This window comes from Panthera pardus, unplaced genomic scaffold (genome assembly GCF_024362965.1).
Source record: "Panthera pardus isolate Hobbes unplaced genomic scaffold, ASM2436296v1 HiC_scaffold_8, whole genome shotgun sequence".
Taxonomy (NCBI): domain Eukaryota; kingdom Metazoa; phylum Chordata; class Mammalia; order Carnivora; family Felidae; genus Panthera; species Panthera pardus.
In genome coordinates, this window is record NW_026527013.1 from 2,986,022 (window position 1) to 3,013,256 (window position 27,235).

General features: G+C 63.6%; 2 protein-coding genes across 2 annotated transcripts in view; one reads left to right on the forward strand and one right to left on the reverse strand.

The window, feature by feature from the left end:
• MAP2K2 (mitogen-activated protein kinase kinase 2) overlaps positions 1 to 27,235 on the reverse strand; it is a 211,776-nt gene that overhangs the window by 125,138 nt on the left and 59,403 nt on the right. The window lies entirely within an intron of this gene.
• Positions 1,661 to 24,899, forward strand: PIAS4 (protein inhibitor of activated STAT 4). Its single transcript, XM_053898095.1, is given in 13 exon segments — positions 1,661 to 1,787; positions 6,500 to 6,926; positions 17,637 to 17,721; positions 18,488 to 18,529; positions 18,896 to 18,986; positions 19,089 to 19,217; positions 19,312 to 19,417; positions 21,429 to 21,502; positions 21,601 to 21,761; positions 24,245 to 24,269; positions 24,272 to 24,377; positions 24,517 to 24,734; positions 24,736 to 24,899. Coding segments are annotated over 13 exon segments (1,548 nt in total). The 5' UTR covers positions 1,661 to 1,760; the 3' UTR covers positions 24,793 to 24,899.

Below are 27,235 nucleotides of genomic sequence, written 5' to 3' on the forward strand. Positions count from 1 at the left end.
AATATCTCAATGGAAGCGACTGATGTGGTTGATGACGGGGTTCTCTGGGCAGCACAAAAAACAAACAACTTGAGAAATCTGAACATCTGTACCTGGGTTGATGGTACTGTACCAACATCGCTTTCCTGGTTTTGGTAACGCACAGTGTTTTCGGAAGATGTTATCGTTGGGGGAGGCTGGGGGAAGCGGACGAAAAACTCTCCGTACTATCTTTGCAATTTCTTGCTAATCTGAAAACGGTTTCGAAAGTTTCAAAATTGTGATGAAAATAACATAAACCCTGTAAAATTCGGGTCTGGGGGAAGTGAGTGAGGTCACATGCATTTGCTGAGGTGGATGCTACCTCGACTTAAAAATTTTGGTATTTTTGTCATCATGGATTTTTTTTTTTTTTTTGCCTTCTCCTTCTCCTTCTTCGTTTTAATGTTTATTTTTTTTTATTTCCAGAGGGAGGGAGGGAGAGAGAGTGCGCAGGTGAGCAGGGGACGGGCAGAGAGAATCTCAAGCAGGCTCCAGGAGGTCAGCACAGAGGCGGATCAGGGGGGATCAGGGGCTCTATCTCAAGACAGTGCGATCACGACCTGAGCAGAAGTCAAGAACGGATTCTCTAGCAACTGAGCCACCCGGGTACCCCTTTTGTGGTTGCTCAACCATCGAGCCACCCAAGCGCCTCGCATCCTTATTAAAAAAAAAAAAAAATCACCTTAACATATCTTATAACCTAGTGATTTGGGGTGCTTCCTTAAATTTCTCTTCATTCCTGCCCTGAGAATCATGAACTCAGGGTATGAGCCCCGGAACACACGTTTTTGAATTCATTTTTATTTGTATTTTTATTATTTTAAGACCTTAAGGACACTTGATCCCTAAAGCGGGGCTGGAACTCACGACTCCGACATCCAGAGTCTCACGCTCTTCTGGGCCAGCCGGGCGGGCGCCCTGGAAACACACATCTTTGCTCTCTCGCCTCCCGCTTTTGACACAACCAAGTTTGAGCTGCGCTGCCCGCGCGCGCGCGCTGGGGAGCCAAGGAGGGCTCTAGAGCAGGGGAGGCCCCAGTTAGCGCAGATTCCAAAGGTTACCGTGGGTGGGGAGGCGGGACCCGCGGGAGGGTCGCTAGCAGGGGCGGAGCAGCGCGGGCTGCAGGGAAGCGGGGGAGGAGGTGGTCCTTCGCCCGTCCGGGGCCAGCCGGGGGGCGCCGCGCCCCCTCGCCCCCGGCCGCGCCAGGACCCGGATGTGCGGCGCGCGGGGCGCCGCGCCGCTAGGGCCGCACCGCGGGGCGAGGCTGGGCGCCCGACTGCAGGCGCCGGCAGTCGCTGCGCTTGGAGCACCCATCCCCTCCCCCGAGGCCGCCGGGCCTCAGGGCTCGCACCTGGCGGCCGTCCTGCGCGGGGGCCGCGACACCTGGCTGCATTGTTGTCGCCACCGCCCCCTCCTTCCCTCCTTCCTCCCTAGACAGGACCCAGCGCTGAACCCCACCTGTGCAGGGCTAGTATCCCTTTAAGAAGCCGGACGCCGCCAGGGGTGGGCGTGGCTGCCGCAAGCGAAGGGAGGGTGGCGGCGTCGGGCCTCCCTGATTGGCCCGAGGCCCGGGCGGCGGTCGCGCGCGCCTGCGCACTGCGAAGCACCGCTCGCCGGCCGGGGGGAAGGAGGGCGCGCGGGTGCTAATTGGCCGCCATGGCGGCCCCGCCCGCGAGTGGCGGGCGGTCACGTGACGCGACGGCTGGGGGCTCCCGGCGCGGGGGACGCTGGTGGCCAAGATGGCGGCGGAGCTGGTGGAGGCCAAAGTGAGTGAGCGGCAGCGCCGGCCCGGGCGGGCGGGAGAGGGGGCGGGGGCCGGGCGGCGGGCGGAGGTCTGCGCCTTCCGCCTGGGGCCCCACGGCGCGGCCCGCTCGCGGTTCGCTGCCCGGCCCCCTCGCCCGCCCCTGGCCCTGGCGCGCCGGGTGCGGGCGGGGGGCGGGGAGGCCGGGGGCGGGGCCCCCCAAACCTTACCCTAGCTTTCGGGCTGGGGGTTGGTTCCCGGGCTTGAGGCGGGGTCGCTCCCCCCCCCCCCCACTAGCCCTAGTGGTTAGGGTCCAGTCTCCCTAAGCACGGGGACAGGGCCGCGCCTCCCAGCTAGAGGAACAGTCCTCCGGACAGCATGACGGGCTGGGCTGCTCGTCCCCTCCTCGCTCTGAGCCGGGGTCCTACGCTCTGGCCTGGGGTGGGGGGAGGTGTCTTCTCCTCTCCACCCCCCACGGCACCGAGGACTAGCATCTGGGTCTCAGCCTCCCCGCCCAGCAGACCAGCTGGGGTCGGCGACTCCTTGATCGGAAGGGTCCCTTGATCCTGCTGCCACCGATTCCACCATCCGGGGTGATGACCCAGGGGCTCGAAGCACCCGGAAACACAGTGTTCTTTGGGGGTCTGTGCCCTAGGGTGGAGTTTGGACCCCTAGTTCAGCTCCCGCGTTGATCCCAGAGCCCCGCCCCCCTCCTGACACCATCTCTCTCGCCCTCCGAGTGGGCACGGAGTCACTTGAGTTTGCTCTCCAGCCTGGGATGGAGCCCTGATCCCTGTTCTCTGTTCAAAGCCTTCCTAATTCTCTCCTCATTCTCGGGTCCTGGGCTCTGCCTTCCTCTCCCGTCTTACTTACCCTGGGGACAGCATCTGTGAGGCTTTGGACTCTGCTCCTGGGGTCTGTAAACTTCACCGTAGCAAGATCAGGCCCCATACTGGCCGTTTCTCCTATACTCCCTGGTGAGTCTACTCAGATCATACTCCCTCCACACAACTCCCAGACCCCTGCCTTGGTTCCTTTTACGCACCCCGACTCTGGCTTCTAAGGCTCTCTCTCCCTTGCTGCCGGTTTTTTGCACTGATTCATGGAGAGTTCCCCACCTCTTTCTTTAGTGCTCCTCGTGCTTACTCCATTTTGGGGTCCAGGTTCCACGTCCCACAGATGCCATCCCTGTTCTAGGGATGTACCTTTTTTCCAGGTACCTCCCTCACGGCAAGGCTCCAGAGACCTTGTCCCGAACTACACTGGGGTGGTTTTCTTCCTCCTTGCGAAGTTTACTCCAGGCCTTTGGTGGCAGCGAAGTGGGGCACCGGACCTTTGCTGGACAGAGGCTCCGCCCCCTGCCCCGCCCCCAGTCTCCCCTCCCCAGGGTCCTGACCTGTGAATGTTTTCTTTCTCTGGTTCCTCTTTCTCCCTTCCTTTCCCACTGAGATCTGAAATGCAGCTCCCTTCACCCCCGGAGTGTCCCCCCCTCCAATGCCTGCACTCCACACCCTACCCGTGTCTAGCGTTTTGAGAAATTTGAGACTTGCCCTGGAGATGAGGAAGTCTGGACTCTGCAGGCCCAAGGTGGCAGCTGGTGGGCTTGAAGTCCCCCGGAGCCCTGAAATTCAGCCGTCCTGTGGGGCTGCGATTCTGGGCCCCTGGGCCCCTGCTCCCCGCCGCCCCCCCGTCCCCCCAGGGTGGGGACTAGATTCTTCTATACCATCCAGGGCCTTGAAATCCGATCTGATGAACTCTACTTGGCCCTCTGGTGGCCGGGGGCCCCCCACCCCAATTAAACCAAGTTGACCCTTCTTTCGAGTTGCCTCAAACGGGCGCCTCTGTTCAGTGAACCCCCTGAGGTGGTGTGTGGCATTTTGCACAGGCCCCCTGTCCCCCGGAGACGAGGACCTGAACTTTTCCCCTCATGCTCCGAGGGACCTGTCCCCGAGGCAGGTTGAGGGAACCGGCAGCTCTGCCCAGGCTGTTTTCCCACTCAGCTCCAAACAAGCCCAGAGTTGAGACCGTGGAAGCCGCTGGGGCCCGGTGCTGTTTACAAACACGGATCTGAGGGCCAGGCGGGGTAGGTGGAAGCCTTGGCAGGAAGTGATCTGCAAAGCGCTCGGGGCGTCTTCCTGAGCGCGTGTGCCCCTGTCACGCTATCCCCCCCCTCCCCCCCAGTGTCAAGGGCGGGCTTCGTGGTGGTGGCAGCTGCTGAGAAATCCGAGTCGTGAGCATATGGCAGCTTGAGGGATGTGCCCCAGGATGCTCGTGCGGCAGCTCGGGATGTCCAACCTGGTGAAAGGGCCAGGCCTCGGCGGGGGCGGGGCGCTCCCGGGGGCGGGATCGGGTTAGAAGATGCCTTGTGGTCAGACTCGGCTCGCGGAGCCCACCTGCCTTTAGCTCCGTGTCGGGGAGTCAGCTTCCACATGACATCTCCTCTCCCCTCCAAGGCCTTGGGCCTCTTCCAGAAGAAACATCTTGCCTGCAAGCCTATTTTCTCTGCTCAAGGTAGGAAGTCAGGCTAGGGAAGGTGAAGTCTTTCTGTTTGCACAAGCGTTCAGGGCTCGCTGAGGGCCGGCACAGTGCTTAGGTCCCGAGGCAGGAGCTGTGCTGGGATGTGAGGGTCCCCAGGCCCCCGGACAGCTGGGTGGGAGCGGAAGGAAGCGCCCTCAGGAGTCGGATGGCCCCTGCCGCTGACTATGCAGGGAGGCCCTGGGCCGGCCGCTTCTTTCACGGAGCTTCAGCCGACTCACCTGCCTGGCGGGCACGGCCCCCTGGGAGACTCGTGAGCAGGAAGTGGCCTTGTGGCAGACATTGCCCATAGTGCAGGGCTGGGAAGAAGGCCCTACAGCAAGGAAAGGGCTCCCCCTTGAGATTTCGCAGGCAGGCCGGGCACCCCGCGCATCGGTATCAGGTTTTGTGCCCCGACAGCCCCTCCGCCGTCAGCAGGTGTCTGTCTGCTATACGCCTGGGAGAGGGTACACATCTTGCTTGGATGGAGAGCACACAGGGGCCTGACAGAGGGGCCAGGGTCATCTGGGAACCCGGGGCTTCTGAGTCCCCCTGCTGCCATCAGCCTCCACGCCTCACCCTTGAGCAGCCAGGAAACGGGAAACCCCAGAGCCTTTTGGCGCCGAGACCACTGTGTAAACACCCTGGCCGGGTTCCCGCCCACCCCCGACTGTCAGACTCTTAAGTTGAATTTAAGGGCTTTATTGGTTTCCTTGGGTGCCGTCCTGCCCTGTGCTCGCCAGCTTTCCATCCCTACCGTCATCTCATGTACCTGTTTGCCCCGTTCCCCTGGAAGTTTCTTTTTCCCACCACATTGCATTCAGCACAGGCCAGCTTTGGGGCTCGGTGCGGGTGGCCCATCCTCGAAGGATACTTGGCTCGTGTAGCATGTTGGGGGACCCTCACACCCTTCACTCCCCCTCGGTGTCCGGGATCTCACAGAGGGCAGGCCGCAGCCGGGCAGCCCCAAAGAAAACACTGGCATCAGCTGAGCTCTTGTGTTCGCTTTGATTTAGTTGGAGGGACCCTGCCCGACCTCTTTCATCACTTTGCCGCAGCTCAGTGAACGGCCTCTGTGGCCGCTGGATTCCCGAAGCCTTCCCCTCAGACCCGCGGTTCTCAGTGGGACGATCCCCTCCCCAGAGGATGCTTTGTAGCGTCCGGGGGACGTTTGTGATTGTCACCGCTGGGGTCTGGCGATTGTCACTCCTGGCATCGAGTGGAGGGAGGCCAGGGATGCTGCTGAGTACCCCACAGTGCCCAGGGCGGCCCCGCCCCAGAGAACAGTCCAGCCCCGCTGTCCACGGTGTCGAGGCAGAGAAGGCCCGCTGGAATATGGCGGACGATTGATGCCCGCCAGCGCTCAGCTCCGTGCGGACGCCTGCGGTGCCGAGGGGGGAAGTTACCCCCTGGCTTCAGAGTCAGGCCCGGGCCTACGTTTAGGTCTTGGCTATAACATGGCGCTCACCCCGGCCTGGCAGGGTCGTTTTAAGAATCAGAGTTAAGTGTATAATCACACGCGCAGCTCAGTTCCTGGCAGGTGATCAGTATTAAGTTGTGGCTCCCATTCTCCAGACGGAAGGGAAAACACGTTCGTGGCCGATGTTGATTTACTCTGCTTTCCGTGTACGTTACCTCCTCTGGTCCTTCCCACATCCCGATGAAGTGAATCCTGTCATCCTGATGAAGAGACCGAGGGTCAGAGAGGCCATTAGTGTGCTTGGCTAGGGAGTGGCTGAGGCTGTTTACGGGTAAAGCAAGATCCTCAGTTCCTGCCCTGGGGATGCTTTCAGGCTTGAAGATGGGAAAAGAGAACCTAAAATAGAAGGCAATGGTGTGTGTGTGTTGGGCGGGGGGGCAGTCAGAAGCTTTTGCTGCGTTGGCAATGCTGAGGGAGGTTCGAGGAGGAGGAGGGGAGCAGGGCTGAGCTGGGAGGGGGCATCACAAGGAAGGGTGAGCTGGCAGCCTGAGTAAAGACACGGAGGTGGGACCGAGCCTGGGCTAGTGGGCCCGGTGCTAAAGCTGCCTCCTCCTCCTGGGTTCTTGCTCCTGCCAGCTAGAGTGAAGGGGGCTCGGGGGCAGGGCCAGGCAGCACCTGATGGGGTCTCACTTTGCTGTCCCCCCTAGTTAGGGCCCAGGGGGCTCCAGAAAGCCCCTTGTCCCATGGACAGCCCCTGAATCTGGCAGTGTCCCTTCTGAGCACGTGTGTCTGTTTTTTCCCAGAACATGGTGATGAGTTTCCGAGTCTCCGATCTTCAGATGCTCCTGGGTTTTGTCGGCCGGAGTAAGAGTGGACTTAAACACGAACTTGTCACCCGGGCCCTCCAGCTGGTCCAGTTTGACTGTAGCCCTGAGCTGTTCAAGAAGATCAAAGAGCTGTATGAGACACGCTACGCCAAGAAGAGCTCGGAGCCTGTCCCCCAACCCCACCGGCCCCTGGACCCCCTGACCATGCACTCAACCTATGACCGGGCTGGCACGGTGCCCAGGACTCCCCTCTCGGGCCCCAACATTGACTACCCCGTGCTCTATGGGAAGTACTTGAACGGACTTGGACGCTTGCCCGCCAAGACCCTCAAGCCAGAAGTGCGTCTGGTGAAACTGCCCTTCTTTAACATGCTCGATGAGTTGCTGAAGCCCACAGAGCTGGGTGAGTCTGCCACTGCCCTGGGGGTCCCACCGGGCATGGGCCCAGTGGCCACGGCCAGCCCGTCACCGCCCTGGAGCGTTTTCTGGGGACCAACGAGGGCCATGGGGTTGCGGGGGGCTCTCCCTCTCAGGAAGCGCAGGGGCACCTCTGAATCTTTATATTAGCCACACAGCGTCGTCTCGCAATTGACCCCAAATTTTAGCAGCTTAAAGTATTGGACGTTCATCTGCTCTGTTTGTGAGCCTCAGAACTTGGGAGTGGCTTAGCCGGGTGGTCCTGACTCAGGGTTTCATGAGGTCTCAGTAAAGCTGTTGGCTGGGGGCTGTCTCATCTGAAGGCCCGACTGGGGCTGGCGTCCACCCGCTCACCTGGCTGCCGGCAGGACTTGGCTTCTTGCTGGCTGTGGACTAGAGACCTCAGTTCGTGCCACATGGTGCCCGTGGATGGCTCGAGCGTCCTCGCTGTGTGTAACGGTGGCCGGCTTCCTGTGGAACCAGTGGGGGTGGGGGTGGGGGGGGAGGGAGGGTTAGTGTGCACATCTGTGTAGGATCAGCCAGAAGCCACGTCCTCTCGATGCCCTAAGCTTCGAAGCGGCATGACCTCGTGTTCTCTGCTTTGCATCGCGTCCGTCCCACAGACCAGCTCTGTACATCGTGGGCGGGGACTGGACCGGGCTGGGCCGTCCAGAGGCAGGGATCGCTGGGGGCCACCTGGGATGCTGGCTTCCAGGTCCTAACTCCCGGTGGGTGGCAAAGGGGCTGGAAGTTGGATCCAACCTTTCCTCTGCAGAGGGTAGGCGCCCCATGGGAGCAGCCTCGGCCAATGGGTTCGGGCCTGTCGGCATGGGCCAGGTGGCTAGGGAATGGCTAGCCGTGCCCCCGAGAGGTACGCTGGGGCTGGAGGAGACCCATGCCAGGGGTCTGTGGCTCCTCCCTGCTTATTCATCTGGCCTCCGTGTTGATGGGGCACCTGCCGCATGCCAGGCCCCTAGAGCGGTGCACGCGGCCAGGCCCCCAGCCCCTTGCCAGCAGCTGTGATGATGGGGCCGGGACGGGTGTCAGCCTGGTCTCGGCCTCACGTGCTGCCCCGATCTCAGGGCAGGGGGGGCCCACCCTGGGAACGCGGCAGGAGACCGAGAGCGCCCCCCGCCCTCGCGAAGGTTCCCTTCCGGCTTTCCTCGTTTAGGGCCTAGAGGTGCCCCCAGCCTCGTCGGCGCCGTGGGTCCTGCCACCCCTGCGGCCCATTCCCCATTTCTCCCTTTCAACCCCCGCGTCCTTACCACGCCCCCGCTGCACACCTGGCCCTGGCCCTCGCCGTGCGTCGGTCCCTGCGTGCCGTGGCAGAGGCCACGGTCCCTCCGGGCCCCCACCTGCCATGCCCCTCGCTGTGTGGTTCGCTCCCTCCCACCCTGCTGACCCAGCGTCCTGTCTCGCTCGGCCAGGGGGCCCCTCTCTGCACGCAGCGTTCCACGCCGGCCCGTGCCAGCCAGCCCGCCGTGTCCAGCCCCCTTCCTCGCCGGAGCCCTTGAGCTCCGTGAGGTTCGGCGAGGGGGCTGTGGTTCCGGGAGAGGCTGCGGCGGGTGGAGGAAGGAGTTGCCGGGGGTCCGGGCCCGGGACCCTGAGGCTCTGCCCTCCTGCTTCCTCTCGGGCAGTGTTTGTCACCGGCCCCCGGGTGGGGAGCAAGTTGCCATAGCAGCACCTGTTGTGGGGTCGACGTGGCCGCACCGGAGACCCGAGGCCCTTTCCTGAGCTTCTGGACGCCTTCCCTGTCTGCTCCCCCCAGCTTCTCTGTGCATGTTGGAAGCCATTCTGCCCCTACCCCCAGGGACTCTGGCAGGCTCTGCGGGCCTTGGGACTGGCTTGCTCTGAAGGTCAGGGTGACGTTTCAGGTTCCTAAGGACTCGAGGATGATCTTCGTGATAGAGAGGCTGGGTTTTCACCGGGAAGCAGTAAGTCAGGCTTGGCACTGGGTGGGGGACAGAGGTGACTTTGAACTCCAGGGCCGGCAGCCTCCCTCCCCTGCCTGGACCATGGGCTTCCTTCCTGCATGGCCCACTCCCGCCCCCGCCCCACAATGCATCACTTTGCCCTGAGCCCCCGGGGACCCCAGTCACCTGATCTCCGGGAGAGTCTGCTCCCCTGTCTGCACCAGGAATGACTCTGCTGGCGGCTCAGAACAAAGAGGCCGACCCCGCCCTGCCCTTGTTCCCACCCACTCCCCCGCCCCTATCCTGAGTGCACCCCTTCCCTGGCTTCCCTGGGACTCCCGTCCTCGGGGACCCCCTGGCGACTGCCAGGTTCATCGGGAGAGCCCTCGTGGGGCCCAGATCTGGCCCCGAAGCGGTCTGGTCCCTCTGTTCCAGGACCGGCGATGTTGGCCACCCGCCCCTCAACCTGGGCGCCTCCCTGTGGCAGCTTCTGCAGCCCTGGCATTGCCCCAGAGCCACTCCAGCAGGCTCGAGCTCAGCCGGTTTCCCCCTCCCCCTCGCTCCTGACCATGACCTGCTGACCAAAATGAGGTCCAAACACTCTGGTCTGTTTCCCCGGAAGAGCCGCCGGCCGGCTCTAGCTCCAGGATGGAGACCGTGCCGGGTGCAGAGGGGACATAAATCACAGGGAGTGGAATGTTTGGGTTGGGGGAGGGGAGGAGAATAATGGAGTCACAGACCCAGGAGCTGGAAGGACCTCGGGAGACAAATGATGGGCTGCAGTGGGGCCGGCACCTAGAAAGGTCGGGAAACCGGCCCGAGGTCACACACCATCCTGAGGAAGGGGCCCCGGGGCCGTGTTCTCAACTCTGACCCTCCCCGAGTCATCGTGCCCTGCACCCCTGTGGGGAAGAACCCATCTTGAACCACGTGACGGTTCTGGAGCCCAGGCCGCCTCTTAGCTCGAAGAGCCCGGCTGTCCTCCCCGTCCCAGCCAGGAGAGGGGCACCCGATTCCCGACCACGGCAGAATTCGGGGGAGGTGTGCCAGGGAACACAGTCCTGGTCGCGGTGTCAGCGGCCAGTCTGACGGGGGGAGGCCCGGACCCCCGTCTGGGCGTGTGGGAGAGAGGAGAGGCCGTCCTGAGACTTGAGGGCAGAAGGAAGGAGACGTGTTGACCTGAGCAGTGCTGCTCCGCGAGGCTCTGGCGGCCTGCGGCCAGCGGCTCGGGCTGTGGGGCTGTCCGTGTCCCCGCTGCCCTGGGGCGATGGTGCCCGAGGTCCCCCTGGCTCTCTACGTGCCCCTACAGCTGGGGGGCCCGACGCTGGTTGAGGCCTGCCTGTCCGGCAGCTGCCCTGTCGTGCGGGGCACACGTGCGTCCCTCACCCAGCCCCTGAAGCCTTTGGGTGGTATTGCCCGGGCAGCCAGGCAGGCGTGGGGTCCCCCGCTTGGAGTGTTCTGCCCGGAAGCTGCACTAGACACGATTAAATGGTGCCTTGAGGGGAGTGACTGGGGAGTGCAGGCTTCCCTGGGGGCAGTCAGTGCCAGGAGCACCTCATTATGCATTTGTGAGGAGGTGGCAGTCAGGAGGCTTCCTGGAGGAGGCCGAGTTCCAGACCTGAGGGCCGAGTAGCCATAAGCATGACAGAGAGGAAGGAGCAGGGCAGCGGGGTGGTGGGCACAGGCCTGGCAGCGAGCGAGGGCTCAGGAACGGAAGGCGTGGGGACGGGAGCTGTGTGGCGCAGGAGAGAGAGGCCAGAGAACGCGGGATGAGCGGGCCGTGGGGATAGTGGGGACCGACTGGGCTGTCCTGAGGACGTTGGGGTCGCTGAAGGTCTGGTGAGCTTTTCCAGGTCTCCTTTCGTTGGGTCCTCTCTGGGGTGGGTGTTCCCCCTGAGGCGCAGAGCCCCCTCCGTGGTTCCTCACATCCATTCCAGGTCTGATCTCCCAGCTTCAGGCCCCCCTGCCTGGCCGCCCCCCTGGTCTCTCCCTGTACGTCACCTGCGTCTTCCCCAGCAGTCAGAGGAAACTTAAAATAGTGGGCTGGTCGTGTCCCTCCTCTGCTCAAAACACTGCCATGACCCGCTGACTTTTCTGCCTGGTCCCCTCCCTGCCCTCCCTCCCTGTCTCTCTCTTCCTCCCTTTCCCACTCTGCTCCAGCCACACAGGCCTCACTGTTCCTCCAAACCACGAGGCCTGGTGCTGCCCCGGGGCCTTTGCACGTGCTGTTCCTGCTGTCTCACGCTTTCCCAGACCCTACATGGGCCTTCCCTTCCCAGTCACCTAACCTAAAGCTCGTCTTCTTTCCTATTCGCTTTCCCTCATCTCGTCACCGCCCTCTTATCCCCTGTGGCCCTGTCCCCGACCCTGACATTGCTTATTAACCTGTATGTGTCTTTTGACGCCTGGGCCTCGTTTGTTCCGTCGCTGCATCGACGGTGTGGAGCAGGGCAGGGGGTGCCCATGTGAGCAGAGGCTCGTTGCTGGGAAGCAGTGTGGGGGGCCGCGGCGAGAATGACCTTGAGCTAACATTCTGCAGCTCTCCTTCAGCGTGTGAGCCCCTTCCATCCGCGTAACTTCCCGGGGGCAGCAAGTCACGAGCCCGCCGGCTGCGTGTGGGAGCCCCTGTGAGTGGCGGAGGTGGGCGTGAGCCCGGAGCCCCCGACCCAGGGCTTGTGCCTGCTTGCTCCCTGCTGCCCGCCGGGCCCTCTGCACCCAGCCCGGGGCACCTGTCTTCCCCTCTCCTCCCCCAGCACCACCGCAGCGCCACTCGCACCAGCCACAACACCTCTGAGACCTCGACTGCTCCGTTCGGGGGCCTGGGGCTACGTCATGGCGGGGGCGGGGGGTGGGGGGGTGGGCGGCTGGGCCAGGAGTCAGAGACCTTGTGGGTCTGGGGGCATTGGCTTAGAGGGTGGGCCTTTCTCCTTCTCTGAGGTTCTAGGGTGCAGGAGGCGATAGGCCAGCGGGAGGGAGACCAGGCCTATCTGATTGACTTGTTTTTAAGTTTACTTACTTATTTTGAGAGAGAGGGGCAGGGAATGTGAGCAGGGGAGGGGCAGAGAGAGAGGAGGGGAGAGAGAATCCTAAGCAGGCTCTGCACTTCCAGCACAGAGCCCGACCCGGGGCTCGAACTCATGAGCCACGAGATCATGCCCTGAGCCAAAACCAAGAGAGTCAGTCGCTTAACTGACCGAGCCATCCAGGCGCCCCTCCGATTGACTGTTCAAGGTCTCCTTTTCTTTGCTTGCTCCCGAAGCTCGTGTGCAAGTGTGTGTGCGTCATAGAAACAGGAACAGGCCCCTGTTGGAGGTTTGGGCGTGTTCTTGCCACCGTCCTTCCTCCGCGCGTGCGACCCTTCGGGACCACAGCCGTGTTCTAACTACGGTTTTAGCACCTCCCTCCCCCTCCGCCCCCCCACCCCGGTGTATCGTGAGCATCTGCTCCGGTCGTGAAGTGTTCTTTGCTGGTGGCAGTTTGCAAGGCGGCCTGGCGGCTGGGGTGGACATGTTGTGCCGGGCCTCTCTGTTGGTGTCTGGGATTGAGCCGGAGGCTGGTTCCGGTCCTCCCAGACGACCTGGGAACAGGGGTTCCCTCCCTTTAGTCCCTGGGGGGGCGCTGGGGCCTGGGGTGGGCACCTCATCCCAGCCTGTGCTCCACCTGGCGGGGTCCCCACCGCCTTGCGGCAGCCTGTGTCCCCACAAGACGTACTTCTGGGTTTGTTCAAAGACACCGGGAAATTATGTTGATTCTTAGGAGGTAAAAGTCTTGGAGAAACATCGAGCGGGGAAGGAGATGGGGAGACCAGAATTGCAGGAGGTTGTTGGGGAGTTGTAGTGTTTTGGGTTTTTTGTTTGTTAAAGTTTATTTTGAGCGAGAGCACATGTGAGTGGGAAAGGGCAGAGAGAAAGAGGGAGAATCCCAAGCAGGTTCCAAGCTGTCAGCACAGAGCCTGATGCAGAGCTCCATCCCACGAACCGTGAGATCATGACCTGAGCTGAAACCGAGAGTCAGACACCTAACTGAGCCCCCAGGTACCCCTGGGGGGGGGGGGTGGCAGTTATAATGTTTGTTTATTTCTGAGGGAGAAGGAGAGACAGAGCGTGAGTGGGGGAAGGGCAGAGAGAGAAAAAAGGAGACACAGAATCCAAAGCAGGCTCCAGGCTCTGAGCTGTCAGCACAGAGCCTGACGCAGGGCTCAAACTCACAAACCCTGAGATCACGATCCGAGCCACAGTCAGGTGCTTAACCGACTGAGCCACCCAGGTGCCCTTGGGAGGATAGCAGTTTTTAAATGAAGGTGTTCAGGGACATCTGTCATTCTGGTGGCATTTGAGCAGGTTTCAGAGACATCAGGGCCATCTAAATCACTGGGGAAGGAATGTTCTGGAAGAGGGGATGTCAAGTGCAAAGGCCCTGAGGCAGGATGTTCTTGACACACGGGCAACAGGAGGAGGTGGCCGAGATGGCTGCTGTGGAATCAAGGCCACTAGGGGTGGGGATGGCATCCCCCAAGCGGCAGACGGTGACCTGCTGGGGTGGGGGTGGGCAGTGAGAGGTCTGTGTGGGACAGGGACCTTGCTGGTGCGTTTCGAAATTGGAGCCACTTGGGACTTGATGGGGGGGGTAGGAGTGCCACGAGTTGTGGATGCTGCCTGCGTCTCTGCTCGGAGCTGCTGGAGGGGCGGAGCCACCACTTCAGTGGATGACAGGTCTGGGTTTGGGGGACCCCCAGCCCCCTCCCACCGTGCCGGGTATGCTGTGCCCCAACCCAGGTGGCAGCTCGCCTCCCCGGGTCGAGGGTGGTACTCGACTCCCCTCAGCCTTCGCAGCCCGTCTTAGGTATGGGGAGCCCCGCCCCCAGGAAATAATTGCCCCTTGGCTCTTTGGGCAGGTCTGGGCATGTCTGCAGGTGGCCTGTGTGCTCCCCCACCCCCCAGTTGGGCGACCCTCCCCCAGGGCCCTAAGCGGGACTCCGCGGGGACCGGCCAGGCCCTCAACACGCGAGCATGGGTTGGCAGTGGTTTGGCAGTTAGAGCGGCCACCTCTTGCCGAGCTCCGGCCACACGCCCGGCCCCGAGCCCGGAGAAGCGGGTCCGCGCGGGGAGGCACCCAGGCTCGGACGGGGAGAGCGGTGCGCACCCGGGCAGAGCTGGGGTACGAACCCACGTGGTCTGGCTTCGGAGCCGAGCTGGTTTTTATATTTCAATTGCGTTTGCTTTGAAGTAGGTTACCTACTCTTGTGGTTTGGGATTCAGAAGGTTCGGGAGCAGGGCTCGGCCACCTCGGGCCCGGGGGCCAGCTTCATTGACTGTTCTCGAAAACCGAGCTTTATTGACCCGTAGCCAACGCCCATTTGTTTGCCATCTCTGGTGGCTTTCGTGGTACAAGGCAGAGCGGGGACGTTGAGGCACAGGGCATGTGGCCCACAGAAACCAAAAATATTTACACTCCAGCGCTTTACGAGAACAGTCCGTCCACCAGTGTTGCAAGGGCTCGGCCAGTAGAAAGAAAGCTGACTCCTTGGGGCGCCTGGGTGGCTCAGTCAGCTGAGCATCGGACTCTTGATCTCTGCTGAGGTCACGACCTGGTGGTTTGTGAGTTCGAGCCCCGCGTCGAGCTCTGTGCTGACAGAGCAGAGCCTGCTTGGGATTCTCTCTCTCGTGCTCTCTCTGCCCCTCGTCTGCTTGTGCGCTCTGTCTGTCTCTCCCCAAATAAATAAAGAAGAAAAAAAAGGAAAGCTGACTCCTCTGAGGCGGTGGTTGTGGCCAGCTCTCACAGAGCCCCCCATCCAGAGATGTCCTTTGCACACATCTCTCCCTCTGCCCGGTGACGCAGATCTGGTGTGATACACACCTGTTTGCACCTGCTGCTTTCGGCCAACAGAAGCATCTCGGGGTCCACCCCTTATCGGAGCTTGAACAGCTTCTGGATGCTTTCCCGTTTCAGGGTCGCCTGGCATTCCCTCATCAGCTGTCCTGGAGTGAAAGTAATCTCTGTGCCCAGCGTGGGGCTCGAACTCACAACCCGGAGATCAGGAGTCACCTGCTCCACCGATGGAGCCTGCCAGGCGCCCCTTTCCAGTGAAGCTTTAAATGTTTAAAAGCTGAGGTGTAATTTACATACGACAAAGTCCTCAGATCCTCGGTGTGTAGTTTGAGTCTTACCCCGGGAACCCAAACGCCGTAGACCCACAACATTTCCGTCACGTAAAGCCCCCCACCCCTTCGGACGTCCGCCGTCTCGACCCGCACCCCTAGAGGCACCCCCCGTCGTCCCGATTCCTGTCACTGCGGGCGAGTTCCGCCTGTTCCTGGACGCGGGCCAGGGCACGTGTGTCAGGTACTTCTCGGCGTCTGCCTGCTGTGGGTCAGCACCTTGGCGGTTGGAGTTGCCCGCGTGGCCGTGCGGGGCATCGGTTTTAGGGTTCGTCTGTTTCTGCACCGGCCGCCACTCGGGTTGTTTCCAGTTTAGGGCTCCTAGAAATACGTTTGCCATGAGCGTTCTTGTACAGTCTTCCTGGGGACCTATTTCCTTTTATCTGGGGGCAGATACGAGGTTGCTGAGCGATTGGGTAGCTGTGCGTTTAACTTTGCTGGAAGCTGCCCGGCCGTTCCAGAGGAGGGGTTGTGCCCGCAGCAGAGACTTGCTCGCACCCCTCCCCCCTCCCCTCCCCTCCCCCTCCCCCCCAGCACCGGAAGTTGTCACTGCGTTTGAGCCATGCCGGTGGGCGTGTCGAGGTTTCAAACCTGGGCCAGATCCCAAGGGCCTGCACGTTTGCCGATATTTTCTGAAGAATTTTTGCGTCTGTGTTTGCGAGGGATGTTGACAGTATTCCTTTTCTTTTTTTTTTTTTTTAACGTGTATTTGTTTTGAGACACAGTGTGTGTGCACACGTGGGATTGGGGGAGGGGGGCAGAGAGGGAGAGCGAACCCCAAGCAGGGCAGGCTGAGCACCAACAGCCCAGGGCGTGCGATGTGGGGCTCAGTCTCAGGGTGATGATGTGTGCCGAAATCAAGAATCCGGTGCTGGACCGACTGAGCCCCCCACACGCTCCTTCACTGTTCCTTCCTTGATGCCTTTTTGTCAGGTTTGGTATCGGGCTCGTGCCGGGATTGTAGAGTGAGCGAAGCGTCCTCTTTACTTTCTGAAAATTTGTATGGAGTCTGTATCGTTTCTTTTTATTTTTTTCTAAGGTTCTTATTTATGTATTATGAGAGAGAGACGGAGGGAGGGAGGGGCAGAGAGAGAGAGAGAGAGAGAGAGGGAGAGAGAGAGAGAGAGAGAGAATGAATTCCAAGCAGGCTCTGCACTGGGCAAACCCCAACGCAAGGCTCCAAACCACAGATTGTGAGTTCATGACCCGAGCTGAAACCAAGAGCCAGACACTTGACCGACTGAGCCCCCCAGGCGCCCCTATATCGCTCCTTAAATACTCGAGGGAACTCCCCAGTTGGATCTGGTTTTCGTGTGTGGAAGACTTTTCAACGATGAGTTCAGCTTCCCTAACTGATAAAGGGCTTTTCAAACTTCGTGCATGTTTTGGGGCCAGTTTGGTAATTTGCGTCTTTGGAAGAATTTGTCTATTTCATCTAACTTATCAGATTTATTGGTGTAAAGTCGTTCACCTCATTCCCATATTAAACTAGAAGGCTGTGGGATCTGTACTGTTGTCTGTCTTTCGTTTTGACAGCCTGCGTTCTTGGGATCTTCTGTTCGTTGTAGCTAGTTTATCAAAGAACTCTCGCTTGAGTGATTTTTTCCCTTGCTATTTTTATCTTTAATTTCTTTCCATCTGATGACTTTGGCTTTAATTTTCTGTTCTTTTTCTAGTTTCTCATAGAGGAAGTGCAAGTAACTTATTTGAAACCTCTTTCTGTCTTTTTAACAGAAGCATTTAAAGCTATAAGTTTGCCTCTAACGACTGTGTTAGCTGCTCCTCCCAAGTTTTGGAGCGCTGTGTATTCTCTTTCAGTTCAGAGCACTTTCTGATCACCCCTGGGGTTCTCGATGCAGTTGTAATTGAGAGTGCAGAGCCAGCTCGTCACCACCCTGGTCTCCATCCCCTGGCAGACATTCCCCCACTCGTACACCCAGCAGGCACTTTGTAATGACTAGCGTGCCTCCGTGTGTGGGGTCCCTGCTGTGAGCTGGGCTGCTCCGTGACTCTTGTGCACTTAGAGGCTCAGGGTGGTTTCGCTTCCCTGTCTCCTTCGCCGGCCGTGAATGCCCGAGGCAGAACCTGTCCCCAGCTTGTCCCTGTCCTCTCCAGCAGTGCCTTGCAGGGGGGCCTAAGCCGAGCGCCACACAGACAGGCACGCACTTGCCGGGTGTCCAGAACAGCCGTGCGGGGTGGGGACACGGTTGTTGCTGGCGTGGTACAGACCCAGAGAAAGCAGGCTCCAGGTGAAGCGGCTGGCTCAAGGGCACGCAGTCTGCCCCACGGCATCCTGCCAGCCCGGCAGGCTCCTCTCCCTGAGCCCAGCGCTTCTCAGTCTTCCTCAGTGACGCCTGAACCTGGAGGGCTAAGAAGGCTGCTCCTTCTCAAAGGGCCCGTAATGGGGAGGTGGGGGGAGGCGTTCCCTGAATCATAGGCTGCGGGGTGGCACCAGGAAGGGCTGGGCTCCCCCCGCACCTCGTCCCTGGTGGCTCTGCTTCCACCCCACGTGCCTGGCTGCCCAGGTGGGGCTCAGCCTCTCGCTCCCCGCTCCCCGTGGACGTGGGTACGGTTGGCTCCCTCGTCGGGGACCGGACGTCCCCCTGACCCTCAGTCTGTTTTCAGTCCCACAGAATAACGAGAAGCTTCAGGAGAGCCCGTGCATCTTTGCGCTGACACCAAGGCAAGTGGAGCTGATCCGGAACTCCAGGTGTGCTGTGCCCCGCACCCCTGCTGACCTCCTCGGCGGGCGGTGGGCTGGCGTGGTCTGGGGCGAGCTGGCCTTGCCGGGCGGGGGGGGCCTTCGGCAGACCCCACGGAGGCCCGACGCCCCGTCCCACCCCCACCGTGTGTGCGGTGGCCCCTGCCCCCTGTCCTGGACAGCGTGCTTCGTCTGCGTGCCCTCCCTGCCTTTGACCCGCGGCCCCGGACGGGGCCAGTGTCCCCTCCAGCACGGCTCCCCTCGGCGCTGCTGGCTTGGGAGAGGGGGGCCCTGTGCCCTGGGCGGGGGGTGGGGGGGCCTCAGCGGCATCCCCAGCTCCCGTCCCACTTGATGGCGGGAGCCTCCCTGGTTGTGATGAATACACATGTCCCCCCAGACACTGCCCGGGGTCCTGCAGGGGCCCCTGAGCGAGGACAGATGAGGGACAAAGGCCGTCCCCGGTCTCTGCTATCTGAGGCCTTTCCGTCTGCAGCTGAGACAGAAGTCACCGCTGGAGCAGCCACTTGTTGGCCACTTGGCCCGTGCCAGGCCCATACCCACCAACCTATTTAATATCCACGCGGACACCCCCCGAGTTGTCCAGAGAGGGGGGGTCCTTTGTCCCGGTCAGCAGTGAGTAGTCAGGAGAGGAGGCTTCAGTCAGCACCCACGGACTTCGTCACCAGGGGAGGTGGCAGGTTAGCCCGTGTGGCGTGCTCAGTGCCCTCCTGACTCGCTGACCCCTCTCCTCCCCTCTGACCCCCTCGGCGCACAGAGAGCTGCAGCCCGGGATCAAGGCCGTGCAGGTGGTCCTCAGGTAAGCTGGGTGGGCCGCGGCCCCCGCCACGCCCACCGCAGGTGCCTCCCACCGGGCCCCCTCCCTCCCGACGGTGTCTCTCGGGCTCCCCGCTCACGGGGGGGGTCCTGCTCCTCCTCTCTTCCTGCTGTGTGTCCTTGCCTCTGCCTGCGGACATGTCCCCAGGTAGCCTCGCTCAGACCAGCTCTTGGGCCCCGAGACCCCCCCCCCCCCCCAATACCGTGCAGAACGGCGATCCACCTCCCGGGCAGACGTGGCCCCTGTGGCCTCCGCCCGGGCCCCACGTCCACCCTCCCACCCCTCTCAGGGCCACCCCTCCATCCAGAGCCCCCTTTCACGGCCTGATGGGCTCCGCTGCCATTGCAGAATTTGCTACTCGGACACCAGCGGCCCCCAGGAGGACCAGTACCCACCCAACATCGCCGTGAAGGTCAACCACAGCTACTGCTCCGTCCCGGTGAGCGGGGCGCCCCGGCGGCCCTGGGCCTGCTCTCGGGGGCGGGGCTGAGGGCGCGGAAGGAGCATCTTCCGCGGTGTGAGCCCCCATGGCTGCTTCCAGGGCTACTACCCCTCGAATAAGCCTGGAGTGGAGCCCAAGAGGCCGTGTCGCCCCATCAACCTCACCCACCTCATGTACCTTTCCTCGGCCACCAACCGCATCACCGTCACCTGGGGAAACTATGGCAAGGTGAGTAGGGTTGGGGCGCTGCCCGCCTGCCCGCCACCACCCCCCGCTCCCCCCAGGGGGGCCCTGACAGCCCCTCCCCTGCCTGTATCCCCAGAGCTACTCCGTGGCCTTGTACTTGGTGCGACAGCTGACCTCTTCGGAGCTGCTGCAGAGGTTGAAAACCATCGGGGTGAAGCATCCAGAGCTGTGCAAGGCGCTGGGTGAGCTCGTGGGAGGGGCGCGCCCCAGCATCCGTGCATCACCCCGGGGAGCGTGGGAGGAGGAGCGGAGCCAGTCACAGACGAGGCAGGGATGAGGGAGGTGTGCTCTCTAGCCCAGCGAGCCCGGGGCGGTGAGAGCTCAGGGTGAAGCCCGCCGGCATCCTGGCAGGGTGAGCACCTGGGGGCCGTTCCCACAGCCCCGAGCCGGGCACGTCCCTGGAGACGGGGGTTCCAGGCAGATGCCTCCGACTGCTGGGTGGGGGCCAGGGACACGGAGGGCAGGGGCAGACCCAGTTTGCAGCTGTGGGCCCCGGGCAGTGACACAGTCTGGCCTCAGACAGCAAGACTGGTCGTGTTCTGGGAGGGGGGACGGGACGCAGGGAGCACTGAAAGCGAACCGCTCCCCAGACGGGCAGACAGCAGGTCCTGTCTCTCCTCCTGTGTCCCTGCGCCCAGGGGCTGCCCAGCCCACAGCAGGAACTTCATCTGCTTGGCGGCTGTGTAGCCTCAGGCAAGGCAGCGGCCCTCTCTGGTTGCCACAGCTTCCCACCAGATGCACACGATGGCCCTGGGCCGGGGGACTTGGCGACGTCCCCGTCTGACCATTGGGGACACTGAGGTGCCGAGCGGCAGGGCCTTGGCCCGTGCGCCCCACCCCGCCGCCTCCCACTTCCCTGAAAGAGCCCTTTCTTCGAAACCGCCCCCCTACCTGCCTGTCTCCCTGTGGGGACAATGGCCAGCTTGAGCACAGGAGGCAGGCCCCCAGCAGCATTCAGGCCATGCAGGCCGGGGGCCGGCATCGGCAAGGGGCTGGGCGGCATTCATGTAGGCGGCAGCCCGCGGGGCGGGGGCGGGGGCCTGGACGTCTGGCTGACCTCGGTGGGCGACGGGGGGGGGGGGGGGGGGGGGGGGGTGGACCCTGCCGTCCCCGGGTGCGCAGGGGCCAGCGTGGGTGGGGCTGCCTCCGCCCGGCCTGGAGCCCATGGTCAGGCTTCCTCTCTGAAGCCAGCGCCAGGCTGGGCCTCTGGGCCGCTGGCTGGTTGCCGCGGGAAGTCTTGTACTTGGTCTCACCTGTGGCCGCCTTGCTGCGCCCAGTTTTGTCTCTGTTGGGTCGGGCGGGGGGAGGCGGCCTTGCTCCAAACCCGATGCACCTCTGAGGCGAAGTTCACGGCGAGGTGTGAGGGACCCACGTGGCCTTCGGGACAGTTGGGGAGAGTGGAGTGGGGATGAGCACCCTCCACCCAGCGTGGAGGAGGGGCCGGGCAGCTCCGGGCCGTCTGTCCTGAGCCTTCAAGGGCTGGGGTCTGGCAGCCGGTCTGGCCAGTCTCCCGGTTCTGCCCAAAAAGCTCCGGAGGGAGGGAGCCTGCGGGCCGCCCCAGGGTTTGCGGCGCCTGAGTGTCCTTCCAGTGCCTTCCCGTGCCGCGTTCACCGTCGAGAAGGGGCCTTGCACGTTGCCGTGGAGTTTTTCCAGGAGGCGGTTGGCTTTGTGGTGGGCACTGGCCGCCTTTTCCTTTTTTGAGATGTAGACTTCTCGCCCCGCCCCTGCGGGGTTTGCTGGGGGGGGGGGATAGCCCCGCCCCCCCCGTGCGTGCGCCGGTCGCCAAGACCACCCTCGCCCCCCCCCCCCCCAAGTCCTCGCCGAGTCCTCCGGGGATGGCTTCGTGGGGACTCCCAGTCACGGGGGACCCGCCCCGTTGGCAGCTGTCGGTTGCCGCCACCTTTCTTCCCGACGAAGCCTGTGGGCCGTAAAACCCGCCGCGGGGTCGGGGCGCCCGGTTATCCAGCATGGCCGGCCGCTGCCCGGGGTGCTTTCCGGGTGACCTCCGCGGCCCTGGGTGCTACGGCCGCAGCGCACCTCTTCGTGCTGGGAGGGTGCAAGTGGGGGTGCCTGACGCGGGGGTGGGGTGTGGAGCCGGCAGCATTGGCGGGTGCGGGAGGGCCCCGCCCCTCGGCTCCAGCCCCGCAGACGCCTCCGTCCCCTCTGCTGACAACGGCCACCCCTCCCCCGCAGTCAAAGAGAAGCTGCGCCTGGACCCTGACAGCGAGATCGCCACCACGGGCGTGCGGGTCTCCCTCATCTGCCCGGTGAGTCGGGGTGCGCGCGTTCTGTCCCCTCGCCCGCCGCGGGGTGGGGCAGCGCCGGCCCACGTGGCCTGCTCACCCCGCCGGCCCCCTCCCCGCAGCTGGTGAAGATGCGGCTGTCCGTGCCCTGCCGGGCGGAGACCTGCGCCCACCTACAGTGCTTCGACGCAGTCTTCTACCTCCAGATGAACGAGAAGAAGCCCACCTGGATGTGCCCCGTGTGCGACAAGCCGGCCCCCTACGACCAGCTCATCATCGACGGGTGAGTCGCCGTGGGAGGGGGGGGGGGGGCAGGGCGCGTTGGGGGGGGGCCCTCTCCCCCCTCCCGGCCCCCGCGATGAGCCGCAGAGCCGCACGACGAGGGGGCCTCTCTGGGCGGCTCCGCGGAGCCCTTTGGCAGCCTCGGAAGGCCTGGCCACGAGCGAGGCGGGTGCCCCGGCGGGACCTGTTGGGGCCCGTGCCGCGTACCCGGTGGTTGCCGTGGCTGAGGCTGTCTGGGCCCAGGAGGTCTGCTCGTGACCTCCGGATCTGGAGTGCGTCTGCCCCACACCAAGCAGGGACCCCAGGAAGCCCCCGCCTCACGTCCACCCACACGAGCCAGAGAGCTGTTTCCGAAACGGGGTTTGGCACAGCCTCTGCCGGGAAGGTGGGAAGGACGCGTCCGCCCTGAGCTCTGGTCTGGCTCTCCTGTGCCCTTCTTCCCAGGTGGCGCCAGTGTGCAGCCAGCTTGTCCCCACCTCCTGAGCGGCAGGCCCTCCCCAAGCCACAGGGGGACAAGGGGAAAAAGGCCATTCTCCCCAAAGGGGAAACTTTGCTCAGGTCTTAGGTTTCCAGAAACCGAGCCCAGCACCTGACTGACCAGCTCCTGCCAGGCGCCAGCCACACCCATCTGTCCCCAGGGCTGGGGGGGGGGGGGGCGGGGGGCAGGAGTCAGAGAGAGGCTGGGGTCAGGCAGGAGTGGGTCTGTGGCCTCGCTGCTGCACCGGGAGGTCTGTGAGGGCCAATGAACCTCGTGGGGCAAGTGTGTGCCCCATGGGCCCGGGAGTGGGCTCCTGCCCGTAGGGGCGTAGGCTTGAGCGTGTCCCCAGTTCGAGTGCTTCTCTCCATCTGGTCACCGCACTCAGGCTCTCGTCGGGCCGTCTCTCCCGACCGAGCCAGGAGGTGGGCCTCATCATCCGCACCTTGCAGATGAGGAAACTGAGGCTCAGAGGGGACAGTCACCTACTCTGGGTGCCCCCAGCTCACAGGTGGCCAGGCCGGGACTCAGACCCAGGTTCCGGCCAGCTCTGAGCCCGGGCCCCCTCTGGAGGGCTGAGCTGGCGCGCCCCAGTGCCCCCACGCTGTCTAGCCTCGGGGTGGAGGAGAGGAGGCCCCTGGGGCCGGGCACAAGGGCCGGGGCTGAATGGCTGCTCTGTTCCTGGCCTGGCAGCTGTGCGGCCCCGTGCCTGCCTCTCCCCCCACCCCCACAGGCCCGGAGCGGGTCACCCAGGCTCGAGTGGCGGCAGCACCGACCGCTCCAGGGGCAGATGGGTCTGGGGCTCGGGTGCGGCTGTGCCTCACACGGACCACAGTCCCGGCATCCCGCGGGGGCCTGGGCACAGCCAGGGAGGCTTCCTGGAGGCAGGGTCCTCGATTCATGCTTTTCCTCGAGGATTCGTCATTTTGTCCCATCCCTGGCCGTGCGCTGGGTGATTCCGGGGTCCCCGCGAGAGACTTTGTCACAGATCCTGCCTTCAGAGAAGTCCCAGCTGGGCGTGGGGAGTGTGGAGAACCAAGCTGGACAGAGATGACCCCTGTGGCTCGCGCTCTGCCTGGAGGAGGAAGGGGCTCTGTGCAGAGCTGCGTGACGCAGGGCGACCCCAGGATGCTGGGTCTGTGGGCGTGACGACCGGCGTATCTGGAGCAGGGAAGGGCCTTCCTCTTGGGTGACAGCGGCTGCGGTCGTTGGGTCCCCTGAGGCGGTGCAGCTGTGACCCTGAGCTCACGCTGGGGGCCGTGATGGCCTGGTTGCCACCGCAGCAAGTATATCCCTGTCCCAGACCTGGCCTGGTGTGGGCCCTCGGTGGCTGGAGACGGTGGGTGCTGTGTAGGCCTCATCCTGTCGGTGGGGCGACTGAGGCCCTGTGGTCAGGAATTGGCAGGGTAGGAGCGGAACCCAGGCTTGCTGCTTTCTGGCCACGTTGGCTTCGGGGGGCTCCCCGCCCCTCCCCGGGCCTCAGTCTCCGCATCTGTGAACGGGTGCAGCTGGCATTATCTCCGTGTGCCCGGGGCCAGAGCACGGGACCCCGGGCCTGGCTCGCCGTGGGTGCTGCGTCGGTGCTGTTGTCCGTGCGGGGGTGCCGTGGCCCTGCCCTGTGCCCCCTGCTCCGCCCCAGAGCCTCTCGGGGGGGTTGTGAGCGGCACAGACCTCCTGTCCGAGCCCGTCTCCTTCTCTGGAAAGGTGGGGCGGGGTGGGGGGGGGGCAGCGGCTTCGGGTTGGGGGCCAGACCCCCAGGCTCACGCCGTCCAGCCGCGGCAGGGTGGGCAGCCACCGTGCTGCCGAGACTGTGGTGGGTGACCGCAGCCCCTCGCTCGGGGAGACTGGGCCGCTGACCCCGAGGACGCCGGGCCTGGCGGCCGCTCTCCCGAAGCCACTTCTGCAGAGAAGTGGGTTCCTTAGCACGCGTTCCCCCCCCCGAGTCCAGGCCTGGGGGCGGCGGGGGAGACTCTCGCCGGCCCAGGAGTCAGCCCCACCGGCCCCTCCAGGCTCCTGTCCAAGATCCTGAGCGAGTGTGTGAGGATGCCGACGAGATCGAGTACCTGGAGGACGGCTCGTGGTGCCCGATCCGCGCCGAGAAGGAGCGCAGCTGCAGCCCTCAGTGCCCCATCCTGGTGCTCGGTGAGTCCCAGCCCTGAGAGCGGGGCTCGCGGCTCGGGCCTAGCCCGCCAGGCCCAGCGATCGGCGCTGCTGCGCCACCGGGCCCGCCCCCCCCCCCCGCCCCTCAACCGCCTCCGTTTCCCACCCTGTCGCCCTCAAGGCACCTCGGACGCCAACGGGCTTCCTGTCCACCCTAACCTCAACGGCGGTGGTGCAGGAGGCCCCGCGGGCTGGGGGCGCCGCGGGGCGGGGGCGGCGCGGCGGGCGGCGGTGGAGAACGGGAAGCCGGGAGCCGACGTGGTGGACCTCACGCTGGACAGCTCGTCCTCGTCGGAGGAGGAGGAGGACGAGGACGAGGACGAGGACGAGGACGAGGAGGGGTCCCCGGCCCAAGCGCCGCTGCCCCTTCCAGAAGGGCCTGGTGTCGGCCTGCTGACTGCTCACCCGCCACCGCTGGCCGGACACTCGACTTTCCTGGTGCTCACCCACGCGGATGGGCGCAGGCGGGGCCTCGGGGTGCAGAGGGAGGAGTGTATTTTTTTTTGTTTTCTTTTTACTGTTCATTTTGTTTTTCCACCCCTTTCCCTGGCTCCTGGCACCTGTACCTCTGGACTCTCCTATCGGAGGATTAAAAAAAAGTAAAATGACAAAAAAAGTACAAAAAAAAAAAAGAAAAAGGAAACAAAAAAAAAATCAAACTTTTAAAAACGAGGCAAGCCACCCACACAGCTGCTTCCCCGCCGAGCCCGAGCCCCGGAGCCCAGCCGGCCCTGGGACGCCCCGCCTCGCCTCTTCCAGTGACCATTCCAGCTGGTGCAGGGGGACGGGGCGCATGGGGTGGGGGTGGGGGGGCAGGCGGGGACACTGACGGGCACGTGCCCCTCCCCCTGGCAGCAGCCGCAACTTTGACATTCGTCTGTTCCTTTGCTTTTTTTTCTCTGCAAACACGTTCTACTCGCCCAGAGACCCTGGAGCGCACCGCCGAGCAGGGAGCATTTTAGCCAAGAAGCCATGGAGTGGTTGGGGCAGGGAGGGGGGGCGGGGGGGTAGCAGGGGCCGGGGTGGGGGGGTGGTTATGGGGGGGCCCGGGGAGGGTTTAGCCACAGATGTGTTGTATTTTTTGAAAGTGCAATAACTTGGTATTTGAAGACCCAGCATGTGGCCAGGACCCCCTGTGGAAGGCGGGGGCCCCAGGGTGCGGCGGCGTGTGTGGCGTGGGGGGGTCTCCGTTTTCTAGCCAGCTACCTCGGTAACTCCAATTCAGGTTAACTTCCCTACGGAACAGCGCAGACGGCCGCAGATGCCGCACCAGGCCCCTCCTCGGCGGGGCGGGGCGGGGAGGGCGGCCACTCCCCCAGGGGCAGCAGGGACCCCCCCCCACCCCCCCCCGCCCCACCCTCTCCACTTGGGGTGCTCCTCCCCCCTCTTCTTGCTCTTGGGTTTTCCGACGGGTAGAGGCCCGCCCGGCACCCCCTCCCCTGGGAGCCTCACTCTCGTCTTCCAACAGGGCCGGGCCGAGGGCCTCCCTTCAGCTGCTCACCCAGCAACCCCCCCCCCCCGCCCCCCTGCCCCGGGGACGCCCGGCCTCGGGTGGGGTGGGGTCCGGCCATCGTGGGGAGCCGGCAGCTGGGCGCCCGGCCCCGCCACCCGGCGTCCTCGTCCCCCCGGAGCCACGCTTGGTTCTCCCCACCGCCTCTGCCCCGTTCTGTCTCGCTTCTTTTCTTCCTTGCTGCCCACCCCCTGCCCCAGAATAATTTCCTTTGTATAAACAGAACTCTTGTAGTCAGGAAGCAATATCATTTCAGTCTAAAGAAGAAAGGGAACATCAATCTGGCCGAGGGCAAATTCAGTTTTACTGTATAAACTCGGCTGTGCAGTGCGGCCCCTCCGTCTGCACGGGCCGCTGAGGGCCACCGTTTTCTAATATTTGTATTCTAATTTAATTGTTTTTAAAAAACACAAATAAAAAAGGTCAAGGTGAAGCCACCGGGGCGTCTTCTCTGTGTGCTGGGGCGTTGGCTGGGGGCGAGGGCATCAAAGGACAGAGACAACCCCGACCCCCCCCCCCCCCCTTGACCGTTCCCTTCTGCCCCGCGGTGTTCAGGATCCAAGAAGCGCGGCCTTCGGTCCAGTGAGGAAGGTTTCGCTTTGGCCGCTGGGCCCGGCGTCACCCCGCTAGGTCGGGTGAGGAGCTGAACCAGAGCCACCCAACCCCAGGACTGTCCCTGCTCCCCTGCGTGGCCTAGAAAGTACACAAATGGCCAGTAGGCTCGCGGGAAGAGCTGAGCCTCCTCACCGGCCCCCGGGAGACGCAGCCCGGAGCCACCGCCCGTCCGCCGCGGGGAGGGCTGGCGTCCCCGGCCCAGTAGCAAGTGCTGGCGAGGCTGCGGGGACCGGAGGCTCGTGGGCGTGGAGAGCGGGGCGGCCGCCCCAGAAGACGGGACAGCTGGGCCCTCCCCAGGCGCAACACGGAGCGACCACCAGCCGGCCCGCCCCGTCCTCGCGACCCACCCGGAGGCAGAGGGAGCCGGCTCACGTGGGAGCCCCGACACGCACCTGCAGGGCAGCGTGACTGACGGGCGCCCAAAGGTGGGGACCACGCAGCGCCCGCCGACGGGCCAGCAGATGGAGACGCGTCCTCGGGCTGGGAACGTGATCGGACCTTGAACAGGAGCCAGGCGCCCACCCCCGCCGCCCCGCGGACGGACCCCGGACACGCGACGCTCAGGGAGGGACCCGGACGCCAGAGGCCACGCGGGGTGTGGGCCCGCGTGTGTGGAACGTCCAGAACGGGCCCGTCCGGGGACAGGAAGTGGAACACGGGGTGGGGGGAAGGTGTGACCGTGACTGCTAATGGGGAATGGCACTTCTGGGGGTCA